The sequence below is a fragment of the Belonocnema kinseyi genome, chromosome 2 (assembly GCF_010883055.1).
Source record: "Belonocnema kinseyi isolate 2016_QV_RU_SX_M_011 chromosome 2, B_treatae_v1, whole genome shotgun sequence".
Lineage (NCBI taxonomy): Eukaryota > Metazoa > Arthropoda > Insecta > Hymenoptera > Cynipidae > Belonocnema > Belonocnema kinseyi.
Genome location: NC_046658.1, coordinates 27036464 through 27055542, shown reverse-complemented (window position 1 = coordinate 27055542; position 19079 = coordinate 27036464). Strand labels below are relative to the sequence as shown.

The 19079-nt window shown below is 35.4% G+C and overlaps 1 protein-coding gene across 2 annotated transcripts in view; it reads right to left on the bottom strand.

Annotated features, from left to right (window-relative positions):
• The window catches only part of LOC117183054 (tripeptidyl-peptidase 2), a 231525-nt gene that overhangs the window by 66523 nt on the left and 145923 nt on the right, over nucleotides 1–19079 (bottom strand). For both annotated transcript variants that reach the window (XM_033376207.1, XM_033376208.1), the window contains exons 8-13: nucleotides 9507–9975; nucleotides 9237–9424; nucleotides 8995–9149; nucleotides 8691–8908; nucleotides 8385–8619; nucleotides 7941–8191 (exon numbers count right to left, since the gene is read on the bottom strand). In XM_033376207.1, coding sequence (XP_033232098.1) covers nucleotides 7941–8191; nucleotides 8385–8619; nucleotides 8691–8908; nucleotides 8995–9149; nucleotides 9237–9424; nucleotides 9507–9975 — 1516 coding nt within the window. The remainder of the gene's footprint in view (nucleotides 1–7940; nucleotides 8192–8384; nucleotides 8620–8690; nucleotides 8909–8994; nucleotides 9150–9236; nucleotides 9425–9506; nucleotides 9976–19079) is intronic.

Genomic DNA, 19079 nt, shown 5'->3' with positions numbered 1-19079 from the left:
AAGGTTATGGCCTCCGTATTTTGGGATGCACATGGCATAATATTCGTGGACTATCTTGAAAAAGGTAAAACCATAACCGGAGCATACTATTCATCATTATCGTTAGCGTTTTTACTCAAATGAGGAGCTCATAGCTGAAACTGAGGCGTATTGTGGAGACCTTCCGATCGAGTACTTTTCGGACGGTATCAAAAAGTTAGAAAATCGTTGGACTCGCTGTATCGACCGAAAAGGAGAGTATGTTGAAAAATAAAACCGACTTTGGCCAAAAAAACGTCTCCGTGTTTCATTTTTCAGGGACTTATCAGACTGCCTAGTATAATTCTTAACAATTTCCACTTTGGATGCACTGAATATAAAAGGTGGATGTTTTTTATAATGAGCATGTCCTCCCTTCCTGAACCTTCCTTATCTCTGCATAACTCCCTTCGTAATGTTCACCGGTTGGGCCACACCTTTATTCCCCTTAACTTCCACATTAGCCTTGGAGTAAAAATCCATTATTATTCTGGCAAATTTCGATCCACATCCTTTTGACTGGATTTTTTCCTTATGATTTTATGATTTAAAGAGGGAAAATCTCCTTTAAAATTAACAAATAGTACATAAAATTTCCCTCTTTTTAATCTCAGGAGATTTTGAATTAATTAGTTAAGAGTAAAAACATCGTCCATACAGCCCCGACCCCTCTCGAATCTCGCCTGCCACTCAAGTAAAAGATGAAACTCTTCGGCCCAATCTATTAGTCTCTTTGAAAAAATTTGTGTAAAGATTTTGGTCATACAATTAACTAAAGCAATAGGGCAGCAGTTGAAAGGATAATTAATATCCCCTTTTTTATACAACATTTTAACATAAGTTTGCGACCAAGATTTAAAACTTTCTCTTCATCTATTATTATGTTAAATAAAGAATTTAAATACAGTCTGAGATTTCCGGGAAAATTAAAAAAAAAATCGCAAACAATTCTATTCGGCCCAGGAGCCTTATCACACTTCTAATTCTGTAAACATGAAATAGTTTTACCCCAAGTAATATGCGAGTCAAGATAGGGATTTCGTAAATCATTCATCGTAAATACCACCTTGATAAAAAAGTTTTAGGACTTTATTTTTAAAATCAAGAAACCGCTCCGCGGAACGCGTTACAGCACCCGAGATGAGGTCATGGAAAAATCGAAGATGGCTCTGATGGCTATGCCGCAAACCGATTATAAAATTTTTTTGAGGAGTGGATATCGATTATGATGAATAAACTTGTATTTTTGATTTTAAAAATAAAGTCCTAAAACTTTTTGATCAAGATGGTATGCAGGTATTAGGATCACCCAAGATACAAAGATCGGCACGTGTGTAGATCTATACAATCCTTAATTGATAATTTGGGTTCAAAACTATTAACTGCCTTCCAAAATTACTTAGAATCCTTAGCCATCGCGAGACAGTCTAACGAAGATTTTTCATACACCTTTTTGAACAACAGTAACTTCGTATATTCTTTTTTATATTCTGCATAAATTAATAAAGTATCTGGTTTGAATTCTTGCTGTTCACAATTTTTAAATATTTGCTTTAACTATCTTTTGCTGTTTTAACAATCCTGATCAAACCATGGCTTTGAAAACCCGAGATCTTTACTAGGTGTTACAATCATTCCTACCTGATTTTCTGTGTCTCTGATAGTTTTAATTAAATTATTTGCAAGATCGTCTATCGTCAAGTTTTGATAATTAGAAACCGAGGGATACTGTATATTTTCTATACATTTTTCGTATTTTTCGTTTTTGCAATTGAAATAAAGACCACATATTGTGCTAGTATAATTAAATCCCGAGTCAGCTAGGAAAGTTATCGCTATAGGGAAATGATCAGATCCTGCCGGGACCTTTAAAACTTCGAAATTATCAACTACTTGAGCACTTCAGACATTAACCCAAGATAAATAATTAATCGATGAGCTTTTCTCCCTAAAAACGGTAAATTGAGTTAGACAATCACCCCTAGTTCTTCCATTAAAAACAAACAAACCATTTTTTTTAATCATTCAACCATCAATTTGCCTCTTTTATCTTTTCATTGTCCAGGCTCTATCTAACGCTAAATATACTCATATTATTACTTAAAGTTTCATCCCCTAATTGATTTCAATCTCCAACTTTACAATTAAATCACTTCATTTATATTATTTAAAAAGTTTACAATATTAGAGTCTGGATTCAAGTATATTGATCCCAATATAATATTAGAAGAATTATTTTGAATATTGACAACAATATACTCATCAGACACATATATAGCTTCTGTTTTGAAATTACCTATGTCCGAACTCCATGTGGATATCAAGGGAAAACTGATTTGTGACATCGATCACTTTCTGCAGTTTCTGGCCTAAACTAGCGTACAGCTTCAGGTCATCCATGTAAACAAGATGTGTCACTTGATGATCATCCTCATTATCATGAATTCTGAACCCATGAGACATGCTGTTTAGTGTTTTGCTCAATGGATTCAACGCTAAACAGAACCATAGTGCGCTGAAGGAGTCTGCGTGAAATATACCCGTCGTAAAGCGTATTGATCTAGTTATCCTGGGTTGTCCATGATTGAAATACTTGATTCTTGTACCCCAGAGCCTCATCGCATTGCTTAGAAAGTCAGTAATGCGTGGGCAGATTTTGTAAAGTTTTAAGACTTAAGCAAATAGGCATGCGGCACGAAAGGAAACGCTTGCTTGTAGTCAATGTATGCCATGTGTAAGTTCCTTTGATGCTTACGAGCTTGATTCATGGCAATAGCGTCAATAGTGACTAGATCTTTACGGCCTCGTGAGTGTTTACAACATCCTTTTGGTTCTTCTGTGAGAATATCATTCTCGTCACAATGAGAATATACGTTATCTGCAATGATAGCTGTAAGACATTTATAAATTTTTGGAAGACAGCCTATCGGTCGAAAGTCAGATGGATTTTGAGCGTCTGGTTTTTTTGGTGTCATATACATAGTACCTTGTAGTATAAAACCTGACATCTGATCTGGGTGTTCAATGATCTTCTGAAAACACCTTGTCAACGCAAGATGCACACTCGTCAGGTACTTGTACCAGAAGTTGTGCACCATGTCCGGACCTGGAGCTTTCCAATTGCATCTGTTCATCTTTCCCCAAACACCCGACCAGTAGTTTGTTATATCTTCCAATTGAGGGACTTCGGTGCCTTGGTGGTTATTTGGCTTTATTCTCAGTTCACGATAGAACCTTCTTTCATCTGTCTGAAAGTTTTAATTTTGTTGCCTTCGTGCATTACTTTTCTTGTACCTACGCAGTCTGGCAGTAAGTACATCAAGTCTCTGTCCTTGAGAGTCTAACATTTTATCCAATATTGCTGGTGTTAATGTCTCGATGTGCCAAGGGTGGATGATTTTAGTAGCATGGTTCATCAGCTTTCTCGTTCTATTTCCTTTTTTATATTGAGTTAATCGACCAAATTTGCACCTTACTTTGCTGACATCCATATCCAACCTGATTTTCCATGGTGGATGTCTATCCCTTTCTGGGACAAAAACTGCATTTGCAGGCCTAGTTTTCCGGCCCAACGTTCTAACGATTGCCACAGCTGCACAGTATACAAGAGTTTGCACCTCTAACGCAGTTTGTGCTACGTTCAAATACGCAGGTAAAACCTTGCTGTCGAGATGTGCTATTAGTGCACGTAGATCATTTGTGATGTTCATTTTGGGCAGAGAATGCCTTAATGTTGATTCTACACTCTGGTAAAGCATGGCCAAAATTCTTTTCCAGGTGCTGTAGTTTTCCTAAAATTTCCCTATCCACATCATCGTTTGTAATATCCGGATGTGGTTCTAATGTATTCGGTGCATGATGTTCATTATCCCGAGCACCTATTCCTTCAGCATCAATAAAGTCTTCGTTATCCACATCTTCCAAGGCGAGCTCATCAATAGGAAGCTGCCGTTCCACTTCCATTTTGATAGCAGCTATTTCAACAGCCGAAAGCAACCTGTTTACAGATATTAATCGTTTTTGATCTGGCAGATTCTGCTCATTTATTCTTGTGGCTGGCGGGTATTCAAGTAAGAAGAGTCTATGATGTTCTCTCCTCACACTTTGCCCACATTTCTCTGCCAAAAAATAAAGGCGCATAACATCTCTGTTCATATGGTATGTCCATTTTCGTCGCTTTTTTTGGTTGCTGAACCTCTACTTCTGCCTCTGGTTGTATAAGGTCATCCACCTCTGGAGGATGTGGTGGTGTTGGATCATCAATAGGTTGAGGAAGAACATCAATTGCTCCTGCTTGACCGTTTGACGCAGCTTTCTTTAACAGATATTCATTGCCTTTGTTTTTCCACGCCAAATGAACCTGTTGTTTAATCTCCATTGCTCGGTCTTCTGTAACATGTAGATTAGTCCTGATGTCCTTGACTTTAGCGATAACATCTCTTAGTGCGACTTTTTGTATATTAGGATACTTTGCAGCAAATTTTGTTCTTAAATTGTATCCTTTTTCCACTTTCGTTTCAACCTTCGAACTTTCGTAATAGACGCATCAATTCTTCTTTCATTGTGGTATCCCAATTAATGCTCTTCCACGGTATTTCTGTCGAGGCGGTTGGCTGCAAATAGCTAGCGCTAGCCAAAGCATCCCGCATGCTGTGGCTCCAGAGGCGCCCCGACGATCCTCCGGAAGCGACAAGCGTTTCAAAATCTTTAATATATTCTCCATTTTTCATTTATGGGTTTTGGTGTTCTACTCATTACCTCTCCTCTTCATTATCAGCCTATTTGGCATGGGAACCATTGTCAGTAGCCATGCTACCGTCAACATTGCCGTCAAAGTAATGAGAGGAGAGCTCAGTTCCTACCGCAACATCAACGCGGAACACCTTTATTATTATTATTATTATGTGTTTTTATTCAACTTTTACTCGGGTAAACCCGGTTCGACTGTGAATAGAATCAATTTTTCATTACAGCCACGACATAAAAAACAATGCATTTTCTTTCTGAATCGCATATCAGCACGCTGATTTTCATTAATTCATCTTCGATTCGTGAAAACGAACTTAACGGTATTACTTACGCAGTTGTCGCGGCGGAAAACCCGTTTCGGAATATGAAGTCAGTCCGAAAATCATGACGTGGCGCTTAAGAAGCATACAGGCTGCTCAGGAGTCGACTTAAACGCGAGCTGATTTGTCTAACAGTGCCGGCGGTTTCCGGCAACATGACAGTTGGCATAATTGATTTTTTTAATTTACCAGGTCCTTGTCCACAATTTTTGTCAGAGGTGTTTTGGTGTAGGAGGCAGAAGTTAATTATATTTTACTACCCCCTTTATCGCCACGGTGCCTAGGGTTGCTGTACGATGGGATTCCGTACCCTGAGTTTTTCTCATTGTATGTATATAAAGGGACACTCTGAGTGTTTTTTTATGTGTCTGGGACAAAAAAGGTTCATTTAAAAGAAAATGCGTTCAATAATTATTGAATATAAAATGCTTTTGGCAGGATTTGCACTGGGACCGTTGTTACCTTAGGGACATAATTTCAGGGCGAATCGATTAAAAGAAATTATAATCGTCCAGCGATTTTTAACATTATACTAAGTTAAACTTTTTGGTGGAGAATCAATGAAGTGTTTTACGACCTGAAATCATGGGCTTTTATGAAAACAAGGACACCTTGTTCAGCTCGGCATTACTCAGCGATCTAGAACGAAAAGCGTCCTGTTCCTTGCCCTTCATGAAATTGCATATTTATCAAAAGGAATGAATGCTCGAAAATCCGACAGCATAAAACCATGGATTGTGGTATAAAATCCTGTAAGATTTTATACAAATTTCTATTTTTCATAGATTAATGTTTCCTAACCGAGCTCAGTCGGTAAAGAAAGTTTCTGCAGTACCCATTTAAAAAGTTGTCGGTAGGTAGATTGCTAGGGCAGGACATGTAAACTTCTTTTAGAGCTCCCTCCTAAGGGGACTTTTGGTACTAAGCTACAGAAATTTATCGACCTCAGATTGCAAAAAGCGGACATCGATATACTGCATCCATATTTCCAGAATATTTCATGCCATATTGTTCATATTGCAGGAAATATGTATGCAATATTGAGAAAATGTTCCGTGTCACTAGGGCCATCACTAGTGAGTCGAATCATTTTATTCTCCTTCAAAAATCATCTACGAAAGACGTCTCCCCCTCCCCTTCCACACCTGCCTCATCACAATAAAGGAAATGTTACTTAATGACAACTCTACTATTAAACACCAATTTGACGTCTCAAGAGTAAACCCCTAATTTATTTATTTTAAATAAGCCTGCGCTCAACAAAACATGCGCAGTAAGAAGAAACATTACGTTGGTAAATATACGGACCACGCTTCAAGCCAGAAGCGCAGGACGGGAATTCGTTGCCGACAAGTGCAGTTGAAGCGGAAGCGATCGCAGGAAGTCGTCAGGGCGTATCTGCATGACAGGAAATGATAAATTGACCCCAAAAATACATTTTAACGTACCAGTCACATGTTTTATTTTTTTTTATTTTAGAAAGGAACACGGGCTTTCTACATACAAAAAATGTACATTTTTAGATTTTTTGGCGAAATAAACGTATTTTTATTATTTTTTGTGTTAATTTGCATTTAAGGTTTGTAGGCTATTCCTGTACTCTTTATTGATTTAAGACTCTTGATTTCAAAACTGTACCAATTGAGCGTTCCTTTGTGCATTTGCCAAAAAACCAGACATGATTATATATTTTAGATTAATTTTTACTACTATGTTCTACACTTTCCTTCTAAATAATAGCTTAAAAGTATAAAATGAGGTTATATTTCAAACATATACACATTTCCAATAATAACTGCTATTCCAACCATTTGAAAAGAACTTGCTGCATCACAAACAAAAAGATTTGATCATAATTTTATAACTTCGAAATCCTTGTAGTATTTATGTATATCAAATTTTAGGTACAAAATTTCAGATTTGACCGCCTCGTGCGATAGCAGTGATTTCCAACTTCATTTGAAGTTTTTGCACATACGCAATAAGAAAATTAAAACAATATGAGATTTTTAAAACTTCTTCATGTTTTTTATGATACTTTATAACGGAGATACGTGGCTATCGACGCTGTATTTTTGAAATTTGATGAACTATCTACATCTTACGAATCCAGCTAGGATGTAGGGATTAGATAACCTTACAGGGTTAGCTTATATTAAACTCCGCAACGTTACAACCTAGATCTTTTTTTTTAAATAAAATACCAGATCTTGATATTTAAGTTGTATTTCTCTCTATACACCCATTAACAAACACTTTACACTTGTGTGATAATTACGTCCTAAAAACCGGTCTAATTATCCTGCCGTAATACAGTGAAATCGTGAGAATAAGCTGCGTTTGACTATCAGAATTGAAAATATCATTTTTTATTGTTTATAATAAAAAATAAATGCTTATTGACCGAAAACAATGAAAAAATTTGCGCAAAGCACTTACGAAGTTGGCCAAAGTATGCCGAAGTATGCCTAAGTAAAGAAATACGCAAACGACTGCATCACAAGTGGACCCCTCCCCCCCCTCTCTGGCAATTATGAGACGCATATGGTTTGCGAATCTCTTGTGTTGTATCGAACCGCAAGTACATTTTCTAATAGAAATTGTTTCTATACTGATGTTCTTCAGATAAGCGGTTTTTCTTGAATACCTCATTCTCTATTCTACCCAAACAGCAATTGTGTATCATTTTAGATTGGACAGCAATCTTATACTACAATATGAACATATTTAGAAAACAGACGACAAACGATTTACACGCCAAAAAGTTTATCCAAACGACGAAGGACTCATGGAGAAACGTGTCACGTAGACGTGAAATACCTTATGACATAGAATAAATTCATATTCACTCACTTGTTTTCGTTGCTCAGAGGAGCAATGTAAAGTGGAAGCGTGTGACCAGGTGGGATTGATGCAGCGACCATTTTTTTTCCTCCGACAAGTGCTTGAGATTGACTAGCATAAATGTCTAGATTTATTTGTGTACTGAGTTTCTGTGTTAGCAGCATTGGCATATCTGTTAACCTGTCAAGCAGATCTCTTTTTTCATGACGTACATGCATCTTCAAAGTATAGTCGCCTTTTTCTATCTTTTGAACTGTATACTACGAAATAAAATCGTTATTTCTGTCCTTTTAGAACTGAATCACAGTTCCTTTCCAAAATAAATAAGAGTGCGGCAAAAGCTCCTAAATTAATATTTTTTTGAAATGTGTGACACTTGTAAATTTTGCGCAGAATTTTGCCAGACCCCTTTTATTCTATTTTATCTCATAAAAAACTATAATAAGGACTTACTTTGGAAGGATATGCGTCTCCACAGCAAATAAGTTGTTTATTACAATCGTAAATCATCCACAATTGGCTTTCATATTCGTTTTCGTACAGCAAGTCACTGAACAATGCTGCGTTTGGAGTCATTTCCGTAGCTTTTGAAATGTGGAATGTGTAAGTTAGCTGCAGTTCGTATATTTGACGTGCTGGTGGTATGACATCTCGTTCTCCCAAAGGTGCAATTTTATACTCCGTGGGTCTACAAATAAATTCAAAGAAATCAGTAAACACAAAAAATTAGAAAAAACCTAATTTTATTCCAATATTTACCTTAGTACTTGAACGGAAGATTTTAGAGAACAACTTGGCACGACCTCTTCATTTCTCAAAGAACTACGTAACTCAATGCGATTGTAACCGTCTCCAGCTTGCATCGTAAGGTCACCGTTAAGGACTCGAATTCCATGGAATTCTATGGAGTAATCGATTATAATGTCCCCCAAATTGGCCCAATATTTTGCCACAGCCACTTCCAAAATAATTCCACCCTACAAAAAAATTATTGCAATTCTGACGAAATCTTAAATAGACAATGATTTTTAAATTATATTAGTTAATCTAGGGAAAAAAATACCTGCACAGCGAACCCTTGAATGCTTTCCGACTGCGATGTAACGTTGATCATTTTGTTAACTTCGAGATATTTGCAAGAAAGACGGGGTTTCAATTGAAGGGTGTGAGTGACAAATCTCCCACTTTTTTCCTTCTCAGTACCCTTTAATTTCAAGACTGTAAAACAACAACATATTAGCTATTGTAACGAACTAAAAAAAAAATTATGTCACATTGAAGCAAACCTCTCTTAAGATAATGTACCTGCCCATGTTGCATCTTCAGGGACAAGAATGAAATGTCTAACGATAGTATTAGGTTTAAATAATATATCGGTGTAATTTATATCTGGAAGAACAGCTGTCTTGGAGAGAACTGCAGGTTGAACGACGGTAACAGGAATACGGAAAACGGGCCCTTTGTCGACATTAGAAACGTCATAGGCTCTAATACTGCAATATTAATAATCCACTTAGTATTAGTAATTATATCAATAATGGATACAAGTTTAAGAATAATATAAAATAAATTTACCTAGTTGAATGAACACCTTCTGGTAAATTAGAACCATCTACCCTAACAGCGAATGCACGTGGCATGTGCATTAGATCAAAGTGAGTTGGAAAGTGTACCCAAGATGAGTCTGAGACCAAGGATAACTTTATATTAAAGTCTATTTTTCGAGAAGGATCGGTATTATCAGTATCCAGGAAAATGGGTTCTACGACAATTGCAATATCTTTAGGTCGATCTATTACACCGGATCTTAAATGGATTCCTTTGGCACTGTTGACGCCGCAACTTATCAAAAACCTGACATCCCTTTCTGGACTTTCCGCAAAAGATACCAAGTTTTCGAAGGCTCGCTCCACTTGCAGTAAACCCGAACCTTGAGCAAATGGGTCAAGACTGTCGACGTACAGAGCTGTGTTTTCAAGTGACCGTTTTATACTGTAGGGAGAATAGGCGCAATTCTTTGCTAGAAGTCCTGAAATAATCACAGCTGAAAGAACAATATTTCTAATTAGAAACGCAAAAGATTAAACGGTTTGATAAGAAGTGAGGGTTAAGATTTGTTCCGAGTGGACACTATAATCTTAAAATTTAATCTAAGAAATTACTAATAAAAGAGTCAAAATAATTTACATATTATTAAAATTAAAAAGTTTAAGTTTTTAAATCTGAAATAGTATGTTATGCATGAAATAGACAAAACAATCTGTTTTACGGTCGAGCATGAGTTATCGCAAAAACACACGAAAAAATAAACAAATTATTGCAATTCTGACTAAATCTTAAATAGATTCTTCTCGGTAACAATGATACTTATTAGAGTATGGATTTCGAGGGTTTTCAAAAAATTGTGTTTGACATTTGAGGTTAGTTTTTAAAGAGACAAGTACGGCGAACGCCAAATAAAGTGCATTATAATTCGATGCCTAAAATATCAGATAATCTCCAAATGAGAATCACTTAAAATGTTTCTTTTTTTAAACTAAAAGACCATAAAATTGAACAATTTTACAATATTGCAGGTACATTCCTGGTCTAACGTTCCAGAGGTTATAACGGGATGCATAATAATGCATTTAAAGTGCAGTGAAGATAGTGTACTCTTATCTTAACCCTTAGAGAGAACCGGGGGTCCAGGGGACCCCACACCAAGTTTGATCTAATTTTTTTCATACTAAAATTTTTATATTGGGACTTTGTGTGCCATCTGTTAGTACTTTGGGACCCTAATTACACGACCATGGAGCCGACTGAAGCGAACACGTCAAAATCGTGGCGTCACTTGATAAATAAGGATAACGGAAATGTTCATTATGAAAAAATGTCTGCCATTCTCGCGAAAAAGGTTCTCTGCCAGATTTGCAAACGAGAGAGGCAGAAAGAAACGGATAATCCACTTCTCATGCAGGCCTGCATTGTGCGACAAGCACCGAGAATATAATAGCGTCGACTACGTTGTCGAGCAAGAAGCTATAGATCGCAATTATCAACTTTTCTGTACATTCTAATTAAAATATAAGAATCATGCCAAAAAATCGTTCTACAATCAAATGGGCGCATCCTACAAGAGAAAATAAAATTTATTTATTAAACATTTTATTGCAACTTCTTGTCGTTCCTCCATCAATTTAATGTTTTACTTCTCAATGTTATCTTTAAGATTTAAACGACAAATACACATCCTAGCGTAACGTGGCTCTATGCACATTTGTAGATATAATTTAGGCAAAAAATGTTGACAAATAAAATGTTATTGAAGCTTATATCCTTTTTCCAAAACGTTAATTTTTTTTATTTTTAGTATATTCATTTAACAAGAGTTTATGATATATTTTTAGATATTTTTTGTTTAAAAAACTATTGCGTTTTTATTTTTTTCGTCTTCTGTCGTTTTTCCAAAAATTAATTTTGTTTAAAACCTATTTCTTATGAATAAAAGAAAATCTATTCGTCCTATCTGAAAATTATTAATTAAAATTCATCAATTTTTTGGCTAAGCAACTTTTCTCCATTAATTTTTTTTCGTACCTTCATGTCGTTTTTTAAAATTTTCGTTTATTTTTTTTTATTTTTATTCTTATTTTTTACGATTAAATTTTATTTATTAATTTTTATTTTTAATGTTGTTTTTTGCGAATAAAACAAAAACTAGGCACTCTGTAAAAAAGTGATCCATAACAAAATTAAAGATATTTCTTGGGTACATAATTTTTGTGAAATCATATTTTTTCGTATCTTGTATAGTTTGACTGAAAAACGAAAATTTTGATTAATTTTTTCACGATCAAAAAGTTTATTCTTTCCAATATTTTTGAAAAGTTTTTTTAATAGAAAAAGGGTATCCTGACAGCTTTATGTGGCCAAAACCATTTTTGAGGAAAAAAATTTTTATTGCTAAAAATATTATTTTCGATTTTTTCTCGTAAACAATGTAAGATATCTTAAAGGAGCATGGGGTATTTTTAATAGACGCCGAGGCGTGCGAATTGCCGTGAGGTACATATTGCGCCAGATAAGAGATCGCCTCAACAAATTACCGACAGACTAGCACGGTCATTAACATACGATGACATAACAAACAGTCTTAATCGTTTCCGTAGTTCAATAACGGCGCACGAAGCACCCAGGATCTCAAGAGTGAGGAAGAACCCAGAGTTTTCCTTACTTCCTTAGAGTTTGCGGATTCAATAGAAAGGAAGTGAAGAAATATTCAATCCCATGAATCTTTTCCTTATCCATATGGGTTAAAGGAAAGAATTCAAATTAAAGATATGTCAAAAATCTATGTTCAGAACTAAAGTAACTGCGGTTTCTCCCAATAATTTATTTCATTTACAAAATTTCTATTGACAATGAATTTGTGGATTTGCCAGGAAGCAAGAGAAATTATAATTAGAGAATAAAAAATCATTGTAAAGATAAGAGTATCACCTGTGTAAGAATGGGTAACTTTTTAAGATAATTGTATAGTTTTTATCTTGAAGTTTAAAACAGATTAATTAGTTCTAGTATAATTGGGAGTTTAAAGTAATTGTATTTAAATTTATAACAGCGCGATTGACGCAATGTTTGTAGTCGTTGAGCTTTCTGGAAAGAGACCATGTATTCTCGAAAATCACGGCGCCTTTCCTATTAAATCTCTTGAATTTCCGAGAACGTTAAAGGGCTATTAGAGTTTCCCATGGGCGTAAAAAAGCTCTATTTTTCTCGAAGTAAAGATAATTTTCATATACGAGATCGTTGTGAAAATCAGCTTCCCTTGCCACCAATCTCGTAGTTGCTGTTCAGAGTAAATAGACAATAGGCAAATTTCTATCCACAAATTTATTTGTATCTGTTGTTGTTTGCGAGAAAATTTGATTTTATGAAAAATAAATTCTCTTGGCCACAAAAAAAAACTACTTTTTATATTTTCACATAATTTTTGTTCACAAATCGAAAAAATATGTCTCGTTAGTTTCTTTAAAAAACAACATATTTGGTTCCTGAGAGATTCTGCAACTTGAATTGTAGAACTTGCCTGATTTGAAATGGAATCAGTGTTCTTCGGATTTTTCGGGATATCGATGCCAGAGAAATTCGCATAGATGTAAGTAAAGATTTTCTTTTTAAATTCCACCACGAGATAATTGTCCGCGGCATGGTCACTAATTCGATTCGACAGTTTACGTGTTGATTCCAGTAACAGGATTAACACAATTTTAAGAATTGTTTATTGTTTTATGTGTCTTGATTGCATAAGACAATAATTTCTTAGGACAAATGTGAATTCTATCGCACCAGGCAACTGTTACGTCGCGAGCTTTAATTTTGTTTTTACACAAAAATGTACCGATATTTTTTTGTTCTTAGAAGCGTTACTAGACATAAGATTCATATTGCACTTATTGTATTTTGTTTTGCAATAAATCGACACGGGCTCGCAATTTAACAATTTCTTACTTAATTTAGGTAGGTTAAATTTTCGGACTATTATATTTATGACCAAAAATTTAAACCACAATAATCAATAGCGAATAAAACTATTCAACGATTTTTTGTTTTAACATCTGAGAGGAGAAGTGCAGACTAACTAATAGATTGCGCCATTAATATGGTACTAATTGCAACGACCTGTAGGTAATATAGATTTTTGTTTAGAAATAATAATTAAAGTTCGTGGTAATCGCTGAAAATTTGAGGTAGCATTCGATGAGATCTACAACTTTTATGGACAACATTTTTATCTGAGATTAACATGTATTAAAGTAAAAAAAACCTCTAATTAACCTTCAAATGCATAAAAAAAATTAAAAACTTTATTATATTTTCAAAAAGTGCCAAAACAGATTCAAATAATAACCTACACTTGGTACTTACATTTTTTATGTTAATATTCATTTTATAAAATTTAATTCATTTAATGAATAATGTTGCTCTCGTATACGTGTTTAAGGGTTAGCCTACTAAGATTAAATTGAGGACATTTTTATTAATTATTAATGATGGTATTCAAGTATTACTAAGAAGGAAGATTTGAAAATTTTTAGCAAATGTTTTTTATTCCAAAGATGTGTAAATATCTGTGCTTTAACATTTGTTAAATACATTGTTACTTTATATTAATGTGCATATACTTTCAATTTTTAGCACTAGATATGATTGAAATTCAAATAAATAAAATCGCACCATAACTAATTTTAATTTAAACATAAAATGTTGCTTGTAATATAAAGACTGCTATTTTAGATAAACTATTTTGAGTTTCATAATTTAAACAGAATTTTGGGTATAACTCAGTGGCCTACAATAATTCTATGAGTTTTTCGTCAAATTATCCGATTTTTCGGGTACATCATTTTCATACTTTATTTTTATTAGAAAATTTGTAATCAGCAATCCGAAGAACCTTTGATAACAAATTTTTTTGTAAATTCCTTTTTTTTTGTAAAATAGTCAGCAAGCTTTTCGCCAAATTATCCGATTTTTCGGGTCCGTCATTTTTCATATTTTATTTTTATTTGAAAATTCGTAATCAGCAATACGAAGAACCTTTAATAACAATTTTTATGATAAATTCCTGTTTTTGGTAAAATGGTTCTGCAAGTTTGTCTCCGCCATGTCGAATTTTCCATTTTTTATGCAATACCCATAATCGCCTAAACAAAAAATCCCTGAAACTCGATTTTTATGAAAATGCCGAAGTTTTTAGTAAAAGTAATTGCCGTTTTCGATCCGCCATTTTCAATTCTGTATTTTTAATACGAAATCTGTAACCAGTGATCTAATAAACCTTCGATAACCCAAAATCTCCAGACGGCAAATTTTATGCAAATTCCATTTTTTTTATAAATGAATCCATCATTTTTAAATTTCAATATGAAATTTGGAATCAGCGTCCTCAAAAAGATATAATAACGACTATTTCGTTACATTTAAAATAGTTTAAGATTTTTTGCCGCATTTTAAAGATTCCGATCCACTAAGCTTTATCGAAATCTGTCGCATAGATTTAAAATGAACAATATGGCAGCGATTTACATGTGACACAAAATTAGTAAATTATGCAATAATGAAAAATAAAAAGGTTGCATTATTTCATGTGTGGTCATGTCAGCTCAACGTTACGCCAGCGCAAGCTACACGTTTGTTCAAAAAATTAAAAAACTTCAAATTTTGTATGCTGTAAAAATTAGCACTAAGTTATGCAATATTGAAAACCTTAATATGATAAATGGTTATACTAACCTGATAGACCGCCTGTGGAGGAATACCTGCCTATCACTATCGAAGAGGTGAAAGAAGTATTAACAGAGGCATGAAGAACTATTCTGCTCTAGGACCAGATGCTATCAAAAGCTTCTGGTGCAAGAAGTTTCTTTCAACCCACCAGTATCTAAATGATAGGATTATTCGGACAAACGGACATGTTTGATGAAAGATGTACGAACAACGCGACTTAAAGGAAGGCGTAGCAGGATGCCGGAAAAACTTGTTCATCGATAGATGCGTCTGCGAGGACGCATCATCCTGACAGCGCTGCCTATCGAGGGCCTGGATTGACTACTGGAAATTTTTCGATTAAACCTTCCAAAGACGTATCATCTACCCGCTGGAAAGCTTAAAGTTTCATCCACGCATAGTAAAGAGAATCTAAGGATTGTCAAGAAGTATACTCTGGAAACTGAAATGAAGTTTAGGTTAGAAAATACGCTACGGTTCATCTGATGCGAGGACAACTAACTGGCATCTCGGAGGACCTAGAGCTGGTTGACGATAGCGCTATACGACACCTCGGCGCTGGAAAGAACTATATGTGACGTGCATCAAAGAAAGGGGGCTGAGCCTGAAAAGTGAAATTTTTCAGGGCGAGCGGTCGAAGTCAACCTGATGCGACTTTTAGGAGATAAGGAAGACTCACGAATTCTTCCCTCTCCACTTGACCACATCATTCTCACGCATATATAGCGGCGACGTGGACGCCGCTTACGGACGGGGTATATATGAGATGCGAGATTAGATGGTGTGTGGTGTTTCACGGGATCTCGAGGTCTCGAGCAAAATCCCGATTTCTCAGGTACCTAACAACTCAATTAATAGCAATAATAACGCTCGGAAAATGTTGTCTATGGCTTCATCAAAAAGAGCAACTCAAAAACTATCGAAAGGTGTAAAGCCCTCGATTTTTATTTATTTAGAGTTTTTTCTTTTTACAGTTTTCTTCGGCACACGTCACGGATATACTTCTGTTTGCCCGGGAGCTTTTACAGAAAATAGAAAAACAGTCTTTGTCGAAGGAGCAAACTTCTCCTTTCCTCAGATAATCAGCACTTAATTCACGTACAGAGGATCATTTTCGCATGCCAGGATGCTGTCATTTACACCTTAAGGACATGTGATACTTCGTCGTGTGGTCAATCATGTGCAGCTCCACCGGCTTTTTTCCACAAAAATGAAAATGTTTAAAAACTTAATTCGTAGATGCTATCAAAAATCATAACGGACGTCCCCGGACTCTTTTTTGAGGGACACAAACAAAAAAATGTTATTGTGCTAAATAAAAATGGTATGCATGTGCATTATTTTGAGGTTACGTCCTTTTTCAGCTCAGTCATTTCGATATTTTGGAAATTATTTATTAAATAAACTTTTTTGATTGCCTACAAACAAGGTTAGTTCCGAGATATAGTTAATATGTTTATTTGTTGAAATTAACCTACAAAAAAAGTGTGTACGGACGTCCGTTAGCATGTTCAATATAATTCCCCCGGTTTTAAAGGCAAAATATTTATTATTCTAGAAAAAAGCCGGGGAAACCCAAAACTGGTCAAATCGATAATTTTCTAAATATCACATGCCCTTAATATATCGTAACCGCATTTTAAGCCAAGAAGTTCAAACGTACCTTTATATACATAATGCGACCCTAAGAGTGCGTTATTACCATCATTGTCAATGTTGCGGTGTTGACCGCGACCCTGTCCTGCCGAACACTCCGAGTCAATTGTCTAAACAAAATAAATACCCAATTTTCTAAAACAACGACTTTCGGACAGCAGTCTCAGTTGCACCCTTGAGGCTTGGCATTGTTATCCAAGACTTCGAGAAATGAACTATATTCACGATCGAATTATCGGCTTCGGCCGAAAACAACATCACCGCCAAGGAAAAAGAAAAGGAGATGCATACAGACCTTAAAAGGGAGCTGCAACGACTGTACGCAAAATATTCGGTTAAAGTAATTTTCATTGCGGTAAATGCTATCGGAGGTGCGAAACTATCATTGGTTCTATCAAAGCTGTCATCCTTTTGTCGCTTCTTGTCCTCAAGTCACACGACAATTTCGCCAGCCTGTAGTTGTGAATTCATCATTCCCTGTTTCTAACCATATCATGGTCGTCATTTTATATGGCAGTTGCTCCCAATTAGAACCTGAAGGACTCCTGAAGGACTGGGTCCAGAAGTTACCGGAGAAAAACTTCCAGGAACAACTCTTTGACAAGAGGATGCACGGCGTCTTCCACATAAATGTGAAGGATCAGTCAATTTCTTTTGAGCTAATGTTTGCTTTCCTCAAATAACTTATGTTGAAGTTGAGCACAAAGGGTTTCATTTATCGTATCAAGGGGGTTTAATGTCCACTTTATGGTGACGTCGCCTAATTTTTAGCCAAGAAATTCTCGATGATAGCTGAGGAGCGTATGATGCACATACCGAACACCTAGGACACATACTGTGATTGTTACACTCACGCGGGAATAGCGTATATCCAACGGAAAATGCGGCACTAAGAGTGATTATTACCATCTCTGTCACTCTTATGACTTAACTGGAACTATATATTCTCGACAACTGTTTCTGTTGCGCACTCGAGATCTGAGATAGTTCTCCTTGACTTAGAGAAACGAACCATGTTTGTTTTCGATTTTTCAGTGCCGGCTGACAAGAATATCACAGTCAAGGAGTAGGAAAATCAAGAGAGGTATGAAGACCTTATAAGGGACTTTCGATGTTTATATATAGAATATTCTGTTATGCCAGTCGGCCGGTTCATAGGTGCTCTTGAGGTGTCAAATTTTAACTTGTTAATAGCCTGAAAAGCATCCCTGCCTGTCAAAGATATGCAGAAACAGTTGCAGAAAAAATCAGAAAGCGGTCGTCCTTAGGTCGCTGCGTGTCCTTAGGGTGTACGAGATTTTCGCCGGATCTTCTTATTGAGTCCATCTCAGACTGAAAACATCTATATGGCGATCGTGAGACATGGTTACAGCTGAGACGTTATCGCGATTTCGCAGGGAGCGGGTGCAATTTTCAAGAATGGGACCCGCTCCAGGTGAATTCGCGATTGTCCTTATGAAAAATTTTTTAACTATATGATCAATAGATGATCAAGTAAACAAGTTCTTATTTTTGGAGTGATTTGCTTAGAGTGAAAAAACACGTTTATGGTTCTGAAATAATCTGCAATAATTATTACATAAACGATGGGTACTTACAGGTACAAAGAGATAATGTCTCAAAAGTCTATTTACATAATTTTGAAAAATCAAGATAACATTCAGTGTATTAAGGAATAATGGCTTTGACCTTCATTTTTTAAAAGTTAAATATTTATTTTAAAAAATTTTTATCATCTATCACTAATAAATATTTTTTATAATATTCTATATATTCTGCATTCCATAATATTCTAATATTCTGCCCTCTAAATTAAAACATTTTAGGGTTAAGATGGAATAAAAAAATCGTCAGAAAAATGGTACAGTTTACTCAATTTTTTCTTTAAAAGTGACTTTTAAGAGTAAAGGAATTTTTTGTTTAACACGTTACAAAGAATGTACTGCATTCATTATATTTCATATCAAAGTTTAAGTTCTGACACCGCCTAATCCCATACACTGTTGAATGTGAATGAGCGGTGTCAGAACTTGAGCGACGATATTTTACTTTGTTCTATAACAATCAAATGTAGAAAATACATTGATCACAATAAAACTACACCAAACTCTCGCTTTCATTGAAGTGTCGGGGGTTGCTTTCAAATCACCTTGTCCTGATTTCGGGGGGAACGAAACGTAAACAGTGAGGGCCACCTGATTCCTTTCCCATTGGAAT